Below are 11,539 nucleotides of genomic sequence, written 5' to 3' on the forward strand. Positions count from 1 at the left end.
GGAGAGGGCCTATGGTAGGCTTAGTTGTAGGCTGTGACCTGGTTGATCCAGGTGCTGAACTTACTAACCCGAGTGTATATGGCAGGCTGGCGCACGTTGCAGTTGCTGGTACCCCACGAGACGATGCCAATAAGCACCCATGTGTTCCCTTTCCGGCAGACAAGAGGGCCTCCGGAGTCTCCCTGAGGGAGGGAGAGGAGAGTAGTCAGCGTGGGGATGAGGGGGTGCCACAGGGCGGTGCAGAGGACAGGACAGGGGGCTGATGCTCACCTGGCACGAGGAGGCCCCTGCGCCGCCCGCACAGATCATGGAGTCGGTGATGCGTGAGCCCCAGTACTGCCTGCACTGATTCACGGTGACCAGGGGCAGAGCCACCTGCTGTAAGCGCGCTGGGGTCATATTGCCTAGGGGCCAGAAGGGGATGGTTGGGCCCTGGATGACTGCTTCCCACCCTGGCCCTCTCACCCAGATCTTTGGCCCGAGATCCTACCCACGCCGCTGAGGCGTCCCCAGCCAGTGGTGGCGCACTTGAGGCCCGCAGGCAGCGCCTCATCTGGGGAAGCCAGGCAGACTGGTGAGACGCGTTTTGTGTACCGGGCAGGGGAGGCAAGCTTTAGTAGTGTCAGGTCATTGTTTAGGGTGGTGGGGTTCCAGAAAGGGTGCGTGATGGCCTGTGGAACCAGGAAGGGGCCAGGTAGGATGGTGGTGGGCATAGGCCCCCCAGGGTTGATGGTTGCTGAGGGGGCTAGCCTAGGGCATGCCCTGAATTCCTCATCCCCAGAGCCCCCCGCCCCCGGCCCCGTCCACTCTTCCTTTCCATGTCTGTAGCCTAGATACTCACCTTTGAGATGGACAGGACCTGCAAAGGCTCAGCATTGGATGATCGGTCGTACTCGCCCAGGACAACAACGTGGCGGCCAGGGCTGCAGTGAGAGTGGGGTTGGGCAGCCGCAGGGAGGGCAGAGTGACAAGAGAGGGGCATCCAGGGGAAGGAGGTGGGCAGAGGTGGGCTCGGGGGCAGGTAGAGTGGGAGTACTCACCTGACATTGCAGTGGGCAGCCGTGACCACCCAAGACTGGCTGATGAGGGAACCCCCGCAGAAGTGGAAGCCGCTTCTGTCCTGGGGTCAGGGGTCAGAAGTAGGGGTGGGCTCAGGCTGCACCTAGGCATGAAGCACCTGGTACCCTGCCCCACCCCTGGGGTGCACGTACCTGCAGGGACACCTGCCAGGGCCAGGAGCCCGACACTGCATTCTCTCCGTTGACAATCCTCTGGCTGAAGCTCAGTACCGGCTTGATGGCAGGAACGCCGCAGCCTGGCCATTGGGATGGTGAGGACCTACTTCCCACACCCCCACACCCCCACCCACCTCTCCCCACCTCCTGCTGGGTCCAAATTGAGAGGGCTCGTCACTACCCCTTCTCACCCTGAGAATCTCTAGGTATCTTGGTTACCTATGTCCCCAAATTCTGTCCGTTCTCTAACATCTCTCTCCACCCTTACTTCCCATTGTTCCCCAACTTCACCCCCACCCTCCAACTCAGGCCATTTTTTTCCCTGACCCCTGGAATAGTCTCCTCCCTGGCTTCGCCACCCGCTCCAGCCTCAACAGCCAGAGGCTTCTCCCTAAACTACACGTCCAACCTTCACTTCTCAGCTTCCTAAACCCTCCCTGGCTCCTAGCTCTGGCCTGATCTCCTGTCCCATTTGTGAGACCAGTCCCTGCCCACCTCTTGCCTCCACCCTCCCCCAACCCTGGCACATCCTTTTTCCTTTACCCACTCTGTTCACCTGGTTCCCTTCCAGCCAGTCCAACTCCTTCCCCGAGCCCCTGGGCAGGAAGCCTGGGCTGGTTTTAGGAGCCGGGTTGCTTTAGGGCTGGTCATCAGGGCTAGTCCAGGCCCACTCACCCCAGGAGGAGCCGAGGAGGACCAAGCTAAGGGTCAGACTGAGCAGCAGCATTGTGGCAGGCATGAGGTTGAGAGCTGAACCTGCTTTTATGGTTCTCCTCGTCCTTGGGCAAAAGTCCCAGGCCTGAGGCCAAGCCAGCTGTGTGGGCTCAGCCCCCTCCCATGCTCTGGTCAGGAGGAGGGTCTCTAGGCCAAGGTCCTGGACCCAGGCCTAGACTTTATCAGATAGAGCCCAGGTGTGGGGCTCTCATCTCCACCCCCCAGAGCCTGGTCTCTGATTGGCTCCCTGAACCACCTCACATCCCAGGTGTTGAGTGCTGAGTAGCAAGGACTTAAACGGTTAAGTTAGGTCTGTGGACTACCTGGTGGCTGGGATCAGGGAAGTTTCTCAAGGCTGTCAGGGGCACCAGACAGAGAGGCCTGCTCAGCACCCAGGGGTGTTCCTGATGGGTAGAGGGAATGTCCAGCTGTGCTGTGGAGGGCCAGGGCCATGCGGCCAGGACAGGGGTTCTGGCAGGTCACAAATCTAACAGCATCTCAGTGATTTCTCACCAACTTGGAACAGGAGTCAGTTTGCCCAAAGAGATGGTGACTCTCCCACAGCACATAGTGCGTTTGGACCCAAACCTTCATCTGGTTCTGAAGCCCACACTCTTATTGATGAGATGACACCTGGGAGAGGCCTGGCACACAGGAGGGTAAGGTGTGAGCCCTTGGTGACTGGCAGAGATGGAAGTTACGGGTGCAAGGGTGACAGCCATCAAATCTCTGACAGCCTCCAGGCCTTGGGGCTCCCGTGGGCAAGCTCTTGGTGTCCACAGCCCATCTGAGGAAGAGAAGACAGCCCTGTGTGCAAACCTGCAATGGGTAAGTTGACTGGGCTCCTAGAGGTGTGGGGGGTGCCAACTGACTCCAAACTTTAGTCAAAAAAAATAAGATGTGTTAATGGTTGAACAGAGGGATGGAAATGTGATCAAGCAAACATAACAATAGTAACTGTAAAGTCGATTGTGGGTATATAGGTGTTCAATGCAATTCTTTCAGCTTCTATGTTTAAAAATCTTCATAATAAAATACTGGGGGGAAAAGCACAATCAGGGGTCCAGGGAAGTCCAGCTCAGAGTAGACCCTCCCCAGGGGTTGGGCAGACTCTTAACAGTTCCGAAGCTCCAGTGGAGTCAGCCGTTCTGAGGGCAGGATGCTCCTGCCAGCACATGGCACCTAGGCTGGCCTCAGTGGGTGCTCAGCAAAGGTTTGCTGGATAAATGTGTCATGTCATCTCTCTCTGCATGAGCCCTGTGACGCCTGTCAGCCCAGCAAACTTGGGAGGTCGTTCCCCCCCTCCCTTCACAGCTCAGCACGTGCAAATAGAAGCCCTGTTTGGTGTTAGCACCTCAGGGTGTGCCTGGTCATGTGAGCGGTTGCACAAAGGTATTTCAGGGGTGAGGAGTGTTCTGTGAGAACTTGCCCTTGGAGTCAGGGAGCAGCTCCTCTATCAGCATTGAGGGCTAACTGTGGGGTCCATGGGGGCCTCCTTGACAGAGGTGTGGGCTTTGCCATGGGACACTGATGAGCCAGGTAAAGGCTCTAGGTGGGGGCAGTGTGTGGGGCCTTCTGGGTTTTACAACAGTCCCCAGCGGACTAGAGGGCAAGAGCAAGGCACTGGAGTGGTAGGGGGACCTCTATGGTGTAGAGAGTCAGGAGGGGGCTTTCCACCTTGAGCTGCAATGCTTGCCAGGGCTGGGGTTCTGGAGGAGTAGATGCCTAAGGCGATGGGTAAAGGGCACCTCTTAGGCCAGGCCCTGCAGGTGTACATTAGCCACAGAGTCCTGATGGCTGCTAGTCCCCCTTCCACCCAGGAACAACACAGCCATCTGTTTAGGTGTTTTGGTTTTTTTGTTTTTTAAAGATTTTATTTATTGGACAGAGACAGACACAGCGAGAGAGGGGAAGAGCAGGGGGAGTGGGAGAGGGAGAAGCAGGTTTCCCGCGGAGAAGAGAGCCTGATGCGGGGCTTGATCCCAGGACCCTGGGATCATGACCTGAGCTGAAGGCAGATGCTTAACTGACTGGGCCACCCAGGCGCCCTGTTTAGGTGTTTTGTATTTCCTGGGTTTATTCCCCCCTTGTTGCAAGCCCTAAGCATCATCCGACTTCACTCCACCTCCATGGCCTGCACGGTTTCCTCCAGCAGCTCCAGGGTCAGTGGCTTCACTGTCTGGGACAGGACAGCTGTGGTCCCAGGGGCAAAGTGGTAGTGGCTAGGCCTGGGAGAGGAGAGGGACGGCCTCTCAACTTGGGCCCATCATGTGGCCCATCCTCTTCTTGCAGCCCCCATCTCCCCTGCTACTGCCCCATCCTCCCCAGCAGTCCCCCATCTCCCATGCTCCCACCTCTCTATGGGCTTTGTGGGTGAGCTTAATGTTCTCAGAAGCTTGGCGCCGCTCCGCATTATCACACATGCATCCACACTGCCCCCAGAGCCCAGGTCACCCAGGATCCCTGCAGTGACAGCTTCCACTAGCAGCTCCTGCGCGGCCTCCAGCTGTGATGATATGTGTGCGTGAGGCTTGATGGACCCTTCTGGTGTCATCTTCAGGCTACAGCCTAGAGGTTTTGTTCATCTCGAAGCCCAGATTATTTACCATTTGCTCATACCCAGACTCCTCTGTTTCCCTATACCCCCATCGACCCCAAGCTCCCTTGCCCTGGTCTCTGCCTCCCTCTCTCCAGAGATGCTGTGTTCCCAGTGCCCCATCTTCACAAACTTCTCTTGAGTCACTTAAACTTGTGGTTCTGCTTCCAGTGCTGTCCACCCAACCAATGTGGTCTTGCTCCCCAATCTACTGGCTCACTGCTTTTTCCCTTTTGGGCCTTAGGCACCTCTGAAGCAACACATGTCATCCACTTTCATCCCACCCTAAACAAAATCCAGACTCCAGACCCCACTTGCCCATTACCTCCTCCCTCAGCTTCAAAGGGTCCTGACCTTTGACTTCTCCAGGCAGTCCAAACTTTGGCACTGACGGTCATCTGCTGGAACAGCGCTTCTTCACTCTGACTCCACTGGCCCCTCAGTCTCCACTCAGTCGTCACCTCCAAGAAGCCCTCCCTAACCTCTAGACTAGGCCATGATACCTCACCTTTGTGTTACCAGAGCTCCCGCGTGCCCTACCCATCAATGAACGCGTAGTGAGGGACAGCTGTTGCTTACCCTCATGTTCGGCTGGAACCGATCCTCCAGTACCGCCAGGGCGGCGTCCTGGCCGGAACCTGCAAATAGGAGGGGCATCTGAGGTCAGTCGTGGCCACCCGGCCGCGGGACGAACGTGAGGCCACGGTCGCAGGGCCGGGATTCGTGGGGAAGGGGCGGAAGCGCTCACCCAGGGCTGTGAAGGGCAGACGGCTGTAGGAGCCGTGGGGGTGCACGCTGTAGAGCTGCGGTCCAGTCAAGTCTACTCCGCCCACTATCAGCGACGCGCCCACGTGGCCCCGGTACCTTTTCACGGAATGGGCGTGGTCAGCCCCAAGCCCTGGGCTTCAGGTCCCGCCCCTCCGTGACACCGCCCTCGGACCCGAGCCCCGCCCGTTCCTGTGGTCTGGCGCCCCGGTACTAACATTGCTCCTTCCTGTTGCCCAGCTCCTCTTAGGTCGGCCTTTTCCGGTCTCCAGGGCTCTCGCAGCCCCGCCCTTCCTCCTGTCCTTCCTCCTGTCCCACATCCTCTCAGTCCCGCCCTCCCTACAGCGGCCCCTCCTCAGAGTCATCTTAGCCCCGCCCCAGCACCGGAAGAGCGTCTGGCGCAGAACGCGCGTGACCGTAGCCACGCGAATCTCCCGGCCCGTGGACAGGGCGTGTAGCTCCATGTTGGACGCCGCCAGCCGCGTGGTCATTTCGGCGTCCGCGGCTACTCCAGCCCCACAGCAGCTGAGAACGAAGGGGGGGGGGTCGGTGTGGGCGGGGCTAGGGCCTGCGGGGACCGGGAATGGGAACGAGGGTCCGTTCTTGAGTGGGGCAAAGGGGTTGGGGATTTCTCACTAGATTTTGGGGGCGATGAAGTGGATCTTCTCGCAGTTCTTGTCCATCACAACCGAATCGCTAGTGGCCCGCGTATCCGCGCCCAGGATGACCCCGTCCTGGGGAGGGAGAGGGGCCGCTTTCTCAGTGCCTGTCCGATTCCCCAGCAGTCCCTCTAAACCCTCCAGTCCCAAGTCCCTGCTCACTTGGAACACAAGGCCCGCGATGGTGGTACCGGTTCTGTGTGCCTGAGGGATCCGGAGCCCTGGGAGGACTCGTTCTAAGGATGCATTTCTGGAAACGGAGTGGAGTGGCCCAGGTTGAGGTTCCTCTTCTGGGACCCCATTCGTCACATCCTCCAGCTCTGTCCTAGCCTCCCTCACCTCTAGGGGTGGGAGCCTAGGAACCCAAGTCGCCCAGCACACGCTGCCGCCCCTCCGCCCCCACCAGGAATAAAGGCCCTGGGGCTTCCACTCCCAGAAGCCCTCGTGGAGAACATAGGCAGCACCGCTCCCGACCAACCCCCCCGCCCCCATCACCTCTGGCAGTTCTCGAAGGAGAAGCCCCTTCGGGGCTCTAACGCTGGCTTCAGCATCTGAAGGTGGGCAGGGTGGTCCAGGGGTTGGAGGTCTACGTTCGACCAGAGCGGAGCAAGAAGGGCCAAAGTCGGGTGCTCTGTCAGGCAACCCCCTAGCCCTTCTGACGCGTCTGGCTTTCGGTTTCACCTTTCCTCAGAGCGTGGCTGGCCCCCTTCTGCAGCTTCTCTTTCACTTTCACCTTCACCTCTGGTCCTGGGCAGCTTGGCAAAGGGGAGATGTCCTTGCCTGGCTTTCCATCCTGCTCCCTAGTCCTCTGAACAGAGGGACAAATGCCTCCGTCTGGCCATTGTTCAGCAGCTCCTCCCCCTTCCAGCCTGAGCCCCTAGCTTTTCCTATCAGTATCCCAACTCTAACCTCAAGTCCCTCAGCCCTAAGACTGTCACACTGGCCAGGTTTCTGTTACTTGCCTCCCAACAACATCAAGCATGGCTGCCTTTTGTCCTTTGGCACACTCTTTCTTTCAGCTCTTTTGTTGCCTTTGCCTTCTCCCTGAAACCTGAAACACCAAAGCTCAGTCCTCCACCATGGTGACCGATCCTTCCTGCTTCCCTGTCTCAGGTGCTGTCTTCCCTCTCTCAAGAGGGATGCTGTGGGGCTGTCCATCTAGTGGCCTGGAGGCATGCTTGCCTCTGCCTATGGCCAAGCCTTAGTTTTCCTCCCAAATGACCCTTTATCTGTCCACATCATTCTCCTAACCACCGCTTTAGTCTCAGCTAGCATCCTCTCTCCCCTGGATACTGCACTACCCTCCCTGGCTTCCCCAAGCTTCCTGCCCCTCAGCCCCCACCCCAGGCTACCCTTTACCTTGCAGAGAAGGGACTCTTTCTAGATTGCAAATCTGGTTACGCTCTTACCCTGGTTAACCCCTTCAGTAACTGCATATTGCTCTTAGGCTCAAACCCAAGTCTTTACAGCAGCCGTTACCCTTCTCATCCCGTCTGATCTCAGAATAGGCACCACCTCCTCTGGGAAGCCTTCCCTGACCCACAAGACTCAGCCCCTTGGTGCTCCCTAAACTTTTCTCTCAGACCACTTAGCTCCATTAATTAAATCTTCATTAGAGAAATGATATGATTCGTGGCTGTCTCTCCCCCAGATTTTAAACTCTTGTGCTTCTGTCACCCACTTAGCACTCAAAAGGCCCTGTCTAGGGGGGCACCTGGGTGGCTCAGTCGGTTGAGCGTCTTGACTCGTGATTTTGGCTCAGGTCATGATCTCATGGTTTGTGGGGTCCAGCCCTGTGGTGGGCTCTGTGCTCAGCGGGGAATCTGCTTGAGATACTCTCCCTCTCCTTTGCCCCGCCCCCCCATAAATAAACCTTAAAAAAAAAAAAGGCCCTGTCTAGTGGTGGGATCCATCTGCCCTTTGGGGAGCGGGCAGGGGACAGCTCACCTCTTCCCTGCCCTGCACCCTTGGCTCCAAGTGCCCCCATCCCACAGCTGTGTGTGCAGCTACCTCCAGTCCCCCATCCCCAGAGCAGAGGCAGCCTGCATAAACAGCTCAACCAGGAGAGTGGGAAGCTCTACATCTCAGGGTTCCATATTCAATCCCAGGCTTCACCAAAGTCCATCTTGCCCTGACCTTCCACAAAGTACCAGGCCTATGGCTGCTACTCAGCGAAGCCTGGTGGGTGGACACTAGTGCCTCCTCCTCAACCCACAGGACACAGGTCAAAGCTTAGAGAGCAAAAGAAGGTCTTTATTCGGGGGGCAGAGGCCCTGGGCTGGCAGTTGGGGGTTCAGGGGTGCTACGTCGGTAGGTACCCAGCAGGATGGCATTGATGTGCTCCAGAGTCTGGTTGCTGAAGACCATGTTGAGGTGCTCTGTCCCGTGCAGAGGCAGCAGGTGCACAGGCTGTGGCTGGCGGCTCTGCCAGTGGGCACAGAGCTCCGTGCTGCGTGTGGCCACAGTGTCATCACCGTCCTCGTAGAGCACCCCCACGGGGTCTGTGTAGGGGAAGCCGTGGTCAAAGATGTAGGTGCGGGGTGTGGGCAGGCCCACGCCATACAGACAGTATACTTCCACGCCGGGTGCTGGGAGGCCTGCCAGTAGGTCACGTGACTGGAGCCACATGTACCAGCCTTCCTCAAAGTGCACATCTGCGAAGAAGCGCTGGAAGTCACGGCCTGTGTAGTTGATGCCGGGCGTGGAAATGAACACGTGGTCCTCAGGCCATGCCTCGCTGGAGGGAAACATCCAGGGGGAGGTCGTTGATATACGCTGTTCCTCTCTCAGCTTGATGCTGGACATGATCGGGATGCCCTGGTTGTCACCTGTGAACACAAAGCCAGGTGGGTCAGGGAGCCTGGCCACCTCTGGCCCACACCTTGCCTCCCAGCCCAAGCTCAGCCAGATGCTCAATCTTGTCCCTGGCCAATTCCAACGCTGACTCCAAGCCACAAACTCGGAGCAGGCCTGGCATTCAATAGGTGTTCAATGTGTGCTTACTGAACGAGAGGCCCTGGTGGCACGTCTGTGGGGCAGAGCTGTAGAGCCTCAAAAGGAGGGAGAAGTTGGTTTCCTGAAGATGGGTGTGTATGTGTGTAGATGGGAGGATGGTGCTGGTGGTTCTCCCTCAGCCAAGTGTCTGTTGGGCCCTGTGGCCTGGGGCTATGCAGGGGTCAGAGCTATGTTCTTGGGAAGGATAAAATTAGACTGTGTCTGTGTTTGGCCCTTATTGACGGAGTCTGATGGAGTCTTTCCCTTAGCAGATCGTGAGCTACCGGGGGAAGGTCGAGTCTGGCTGTGCCCAGCATACAGTTAGTACTCATATAGTTAGTAGCTGTGCCACTTCTCAGGAAGAGCAGAGGGGCTTCTAGGGTGTGGCCCTGGCTCTGGCAGATCTGTCCTCAGTAGGCAGATCCCTGGAAAACGGGCTCCTGGAAGCAGAAGGCCGCTGAAAGCTGAGTGGGCAGGCCCTGAGACCACAAGGAACAGACGTAGGTCCATGCGTCAGATTGCCGAGGTTCACTTCCTCTCTGTTTATTTCCTTTTGCCACCGAAACACCACCGAAACAGACTTCTGGCAGGAGCTACCAGGCCAGGCCGGGCTCACTGCTCTCAAGGGGCCAGTGACAGGAGCCAGGCCTCAGGGGTGGTAAATAGCACGGTCAGCCTGGCCTTGTGAGCAGAAGCAGGAGTGAGGGCAGGCCCATGGTCAGTTTCATCCCCCTCCACCCCAGGCCCCTCAACGACACAGGTGGTCTGAGGCCCTCTCACCTGAGGCCAAGACCAGCATGGGCTTGATGGAGCCCCCCCAGGGAGCCCCAAGAGAGATGAATCCATCGACGAAGCGGTCCTTCCAGGCCTGGGGCTGGCGCAGCAAGAAATAGAGCAAGTGTAGGCAACCGAGGCTGTGACCAATGAGGAAGACAGGCTTCCCGTAGGCAGCATGCATCTCCTCCACCAGCCCGGCGAGCTTCCGGTAGTATTCCTCCTGCTGGCCTACAGCAGGGTGGATGGGGTCAGGGCAGTGGGGGGTCACGGCCCACCTGCCCCAAGCCCACTATCTGCAGAGACACTCACTGGGCTCCAGCCGCCAGTCGTAGGGGGCGGCCCGCACCGTCTCGTCCCGCACATACCCGTTGTTGACCAGGTTCTGCACCAGTGTGTGCATGTAACCTGTGGGGAAGGCAGCAGCACTGGAGGCTCTGGCCACAGCTCCTGTGGGCCGGCCACGGCTGCAGCCCGCCCTTTCCCCAATAAACACACCTGCCAGCTTGTTGTTGTCCAGGTACTCAACAGAGTAGGTCTTCCCAAAGCCGGGGACACGGATCTGTACACCAGGGGCATTGGACACGCGCCCAGAGCTGCGGTTGTAGACGACCCTGGGGGCAGTGGGACATTCAGCAGGCCAGCAGCCAAGGGGCCGAGCGTGGGGGCCGGGGCAGAGGGGATGGCATGTACCTTGTGTTATCAATCCAGCAGTCCACTCCAAGGGGTAGGAACATATTGAGATCCAGCCAGATGGTGAAGAAGTCCTCTGTCTTGCGGTAGCACATCCAGTTCACCACATCTGGTTTATCCAGCTTGGCTTCCAGCTGATTCCCCAGGCAGCCAGGCACTGTGGGCGCTAGCCTTCATTCTGAATTCCTTGGATTCCTCCCTCGCCCCGCCCCCCATGCCTGTTCCCCGACCTCTCGCTTTGTGATCAGCTCCGCCCCTCCATCTCCCACACCCTCAACCTCCAGGAACTAAGGACTTGATCCTTTACATAAACAGGATCCCACCCCATCCCCCCAGCAGCCCAGGGCCCAGGTTCCCCTCAGGCAGGGAAGGTGCAGGGGCCAAGGCCACTGACCCCTGTCCGCAAAAGGCAAACACCTGGCCTGGCTCTCCATTCATGCCGAAGTCCAAGGTGAGAACAAACAGCTATGGGGGAGTGGGGGCTGGGCCTAGGAGGAGGAGGCAGGCCTTGATGGGCCTCTTCTGTTTTCCTGGGCTGGGCATCTTGTCCTTGCTGGGATGGGGGCTGAGTGGCTGCAGCTGACCACAGCTTGTAATGCCCTGGCCAAGCCCTCAGGCACACCCGCCCCCAACTCCACCCGCCTAGGGTAGACAGCTCAGAGACACAGGAAGTGTGGTGGGGGAAGGGGTTCATTTCTCTGCAGGAGAAGCCTTTGGACCCTCAAACAGAGAGGCAGGTATCAGGGCGAATGCAGGGGCAGAAGGGCCTTGGCAGGGTCTGCTACCAGGGGGCTGGGGCCCAGGCTCCCCGAGGTCTGGCCTGGTGCATCAGGGGCCTGGCGGGGGCTTACCGAGGATGACGGGCCGTGTGTGGTTACTGAGCTCAGCCTTGGGCGTGGTGTGCGGGGGGAAGAGCACATTGAAAAGCCAGAAGGGGGAGGCAGGGGGGAGCAGCAGCCCGAGCAGCAGCAGCCCCCAAGGCCATGGGGAGCCCGGCGGCCCCATTCCAGCCCTAGTGCCTATTGCCCACTGAAGCAGTCCTGGGCTGGCCTTATCTGGAGTGGTGGTGGGAGGGGCCCTAAGGCCAGTGGGAGGGACAGCCTGGCCAA

General features: G+C 58.6%; 3 protein-coding genes across 4 annotated transcripts; all 3 read right to left on the reverse strand.

Moving 5' to 3' along the window:
• Positions 1-4: 4 nt before the first annotated feature.
• Positions 5-3,839, reverse strand: CTRL (chymotrypsin like). The gene is made up of 7 exons (XM_032424135.1): positions 1,911-3,839; positions 1,212-1,315; positions 1,041-1,120; positions 842-923; positions 491-671; positions 271-404; positions 5-182 (listed from the first exon to the last, which is right to left on the reverse strand). The coding sequence occupies exons 1-7, from the start codon at positions 1,972-1,974 to the stop codon at positions 21-23; spliced, it is 807 nt and encodes a 268-aa protein (XP_032280026.1). The 5' UTR covers positions 1,975-3,839; the 3' UTR covers positions 5-20.
• Positions 3,840-4,013: 174 nt separating this feature from the next.
• Positions 4,014-7,127, reverse strand: PSMB10 (proteasome 20S subunit beta 10). 2 transcript variants are annotated; one of them, XM_032424133.1, is made up of 8 exons: positions 6,465-7,114; positions 6,132-6,219; positions 5,947-6,044; positions 5,695-5,835; positions 5,294-5,409; positions 5,125-5,183; positions 4,304-4,455; positions 4,014-4,177 (listed from the first exon to the last, which is right to left on the reverse strand). In XM_032424133.1, the coding sequence occupies exons 1-8, from the start codon at positions 6,518-6,520 to the stop codon at positions 4,066-4,068; spliced, it is 822 nt and encodes a 273-aa protein (XP_032280024.1). In that variant the 5' UTR covers positions 6,521-7,114; the 3' UTR covers positions 4,014-4,065. The 2 variants fall into 2 exon arrangements, with proteins under 2 accessions (XP_032280024.1, XP_032280025.1); XM_032424134.1 differs by lacking the exon at positions 4,304-4,455 and having other exon boundaries at positions 4,085-4,177; positions 6,465-7,127.
• A 1,076-nt stretch (positions 7,128-8,203) lies between these two features.
• On the reverse strand, positions 8,204-11,452 carry LCAT (lecithin-cholesterol acyltransferase). Its single transcript, XM_032424130.1, has 6 exons — positions 11,282-11,452; positions 10,431-10,587; positions 10,236-10,351; positions 10,050-10,145; positions 9,744-9,968; positions 8,204-8,797 (listed from the first exon to the last, which is right to left on the reverse strand). Exons 1-6 carry the CDS (start codon positions 11,433-11,435, stop codon positions 8,223-8,225), a joined length of 1,323 nt encoding a protein of 440 aa, XP_032280021.1. The 5' UTR covers positions 11,436-11,452; the 3' UTR covers positions 8,204-8,222.
• Positions 11,453-11,539: the final 87 nt, after the last annotated feature.

This window comes from Phoca vitulina, unplaced genomic scaffold, assembly GCF_004348235.1.
Source record: "Phoca vitulina isolate PV1807 unplaced genomic scaffold, GSC_HSeal_1.0 scaffold30, whole genome shotgun sequence".
NCBI lineage: Eukaryota > Metazoa > Chordata > Mammalia > Carnivora > Phocidae > Phoca > Phoca vitulina.

Bases quoted from the DNA above. Each gene is read 5' to 3' on its own strand.
- LCAT (XM_032424130.1), bottom strand. From the start codon at position 11,435: ATGGGGCCGCCGGGCTCCCCATGGCCTTGGGGGCTGCTGCTGCTCGGG. The intron at 10,352-10,430 runs GTACATGCCATC...CACTGCCCCCAG, and splicing joins TGCTGGATTGATAACACAAG to GGTCGTCTACAACCGCAGCT. The intron at 10,146-10,235 runs GTGTGTTTATTG...CCTTCCCCACAG, and splicing joins GGACAACAACAAGCTGGCAG to GTTACATGCACACACTGGTG.
- PSMB10 (XM_032424133.1), bottom strand. From the start codon at position 6,520: ATGCTGAAGCCAGCGTTAGAGCCCCGAAGGGGCTTCTCCTTCGAGAAC. The intron at 5,836-5,946 runs GTGAGAAATCCC...CTTCGTTCTCAG, and splicing joins TTCATCGCCCCCAAAATCTA to CTGCTGTGGGGCTGGAGTAG. The intron at 4,178-4,303 runs GTGGGAGCATGG...CTCCTCTCCCAG, and splicing joins CCCACAAAGCCCATAGAGAG to GCCTAGCCACTACCACTTTG.
- CTRL (XM_032424135.1), bottom strand. From the start codon at position 1,974: ATGCCTGCCACAATGCTGCTGCTCAGTCTGACCCTTAGCTTGGTCCTC. The intron at 924-1,040 runs GTGAGTACTCCC...CTCTCACTGCAG, and splicing joins GCTGCCCACTGCAATGTCAG to CCCTGGCCGCCACGTTGTTG. The intron at 183-270 runs GTGAGCATCAGC...TCCCTCCCTCAG, and splicing joins CAGGGGCCTCCTCGTGCCAG to GGAGACTCCGGAGGCCCTCT.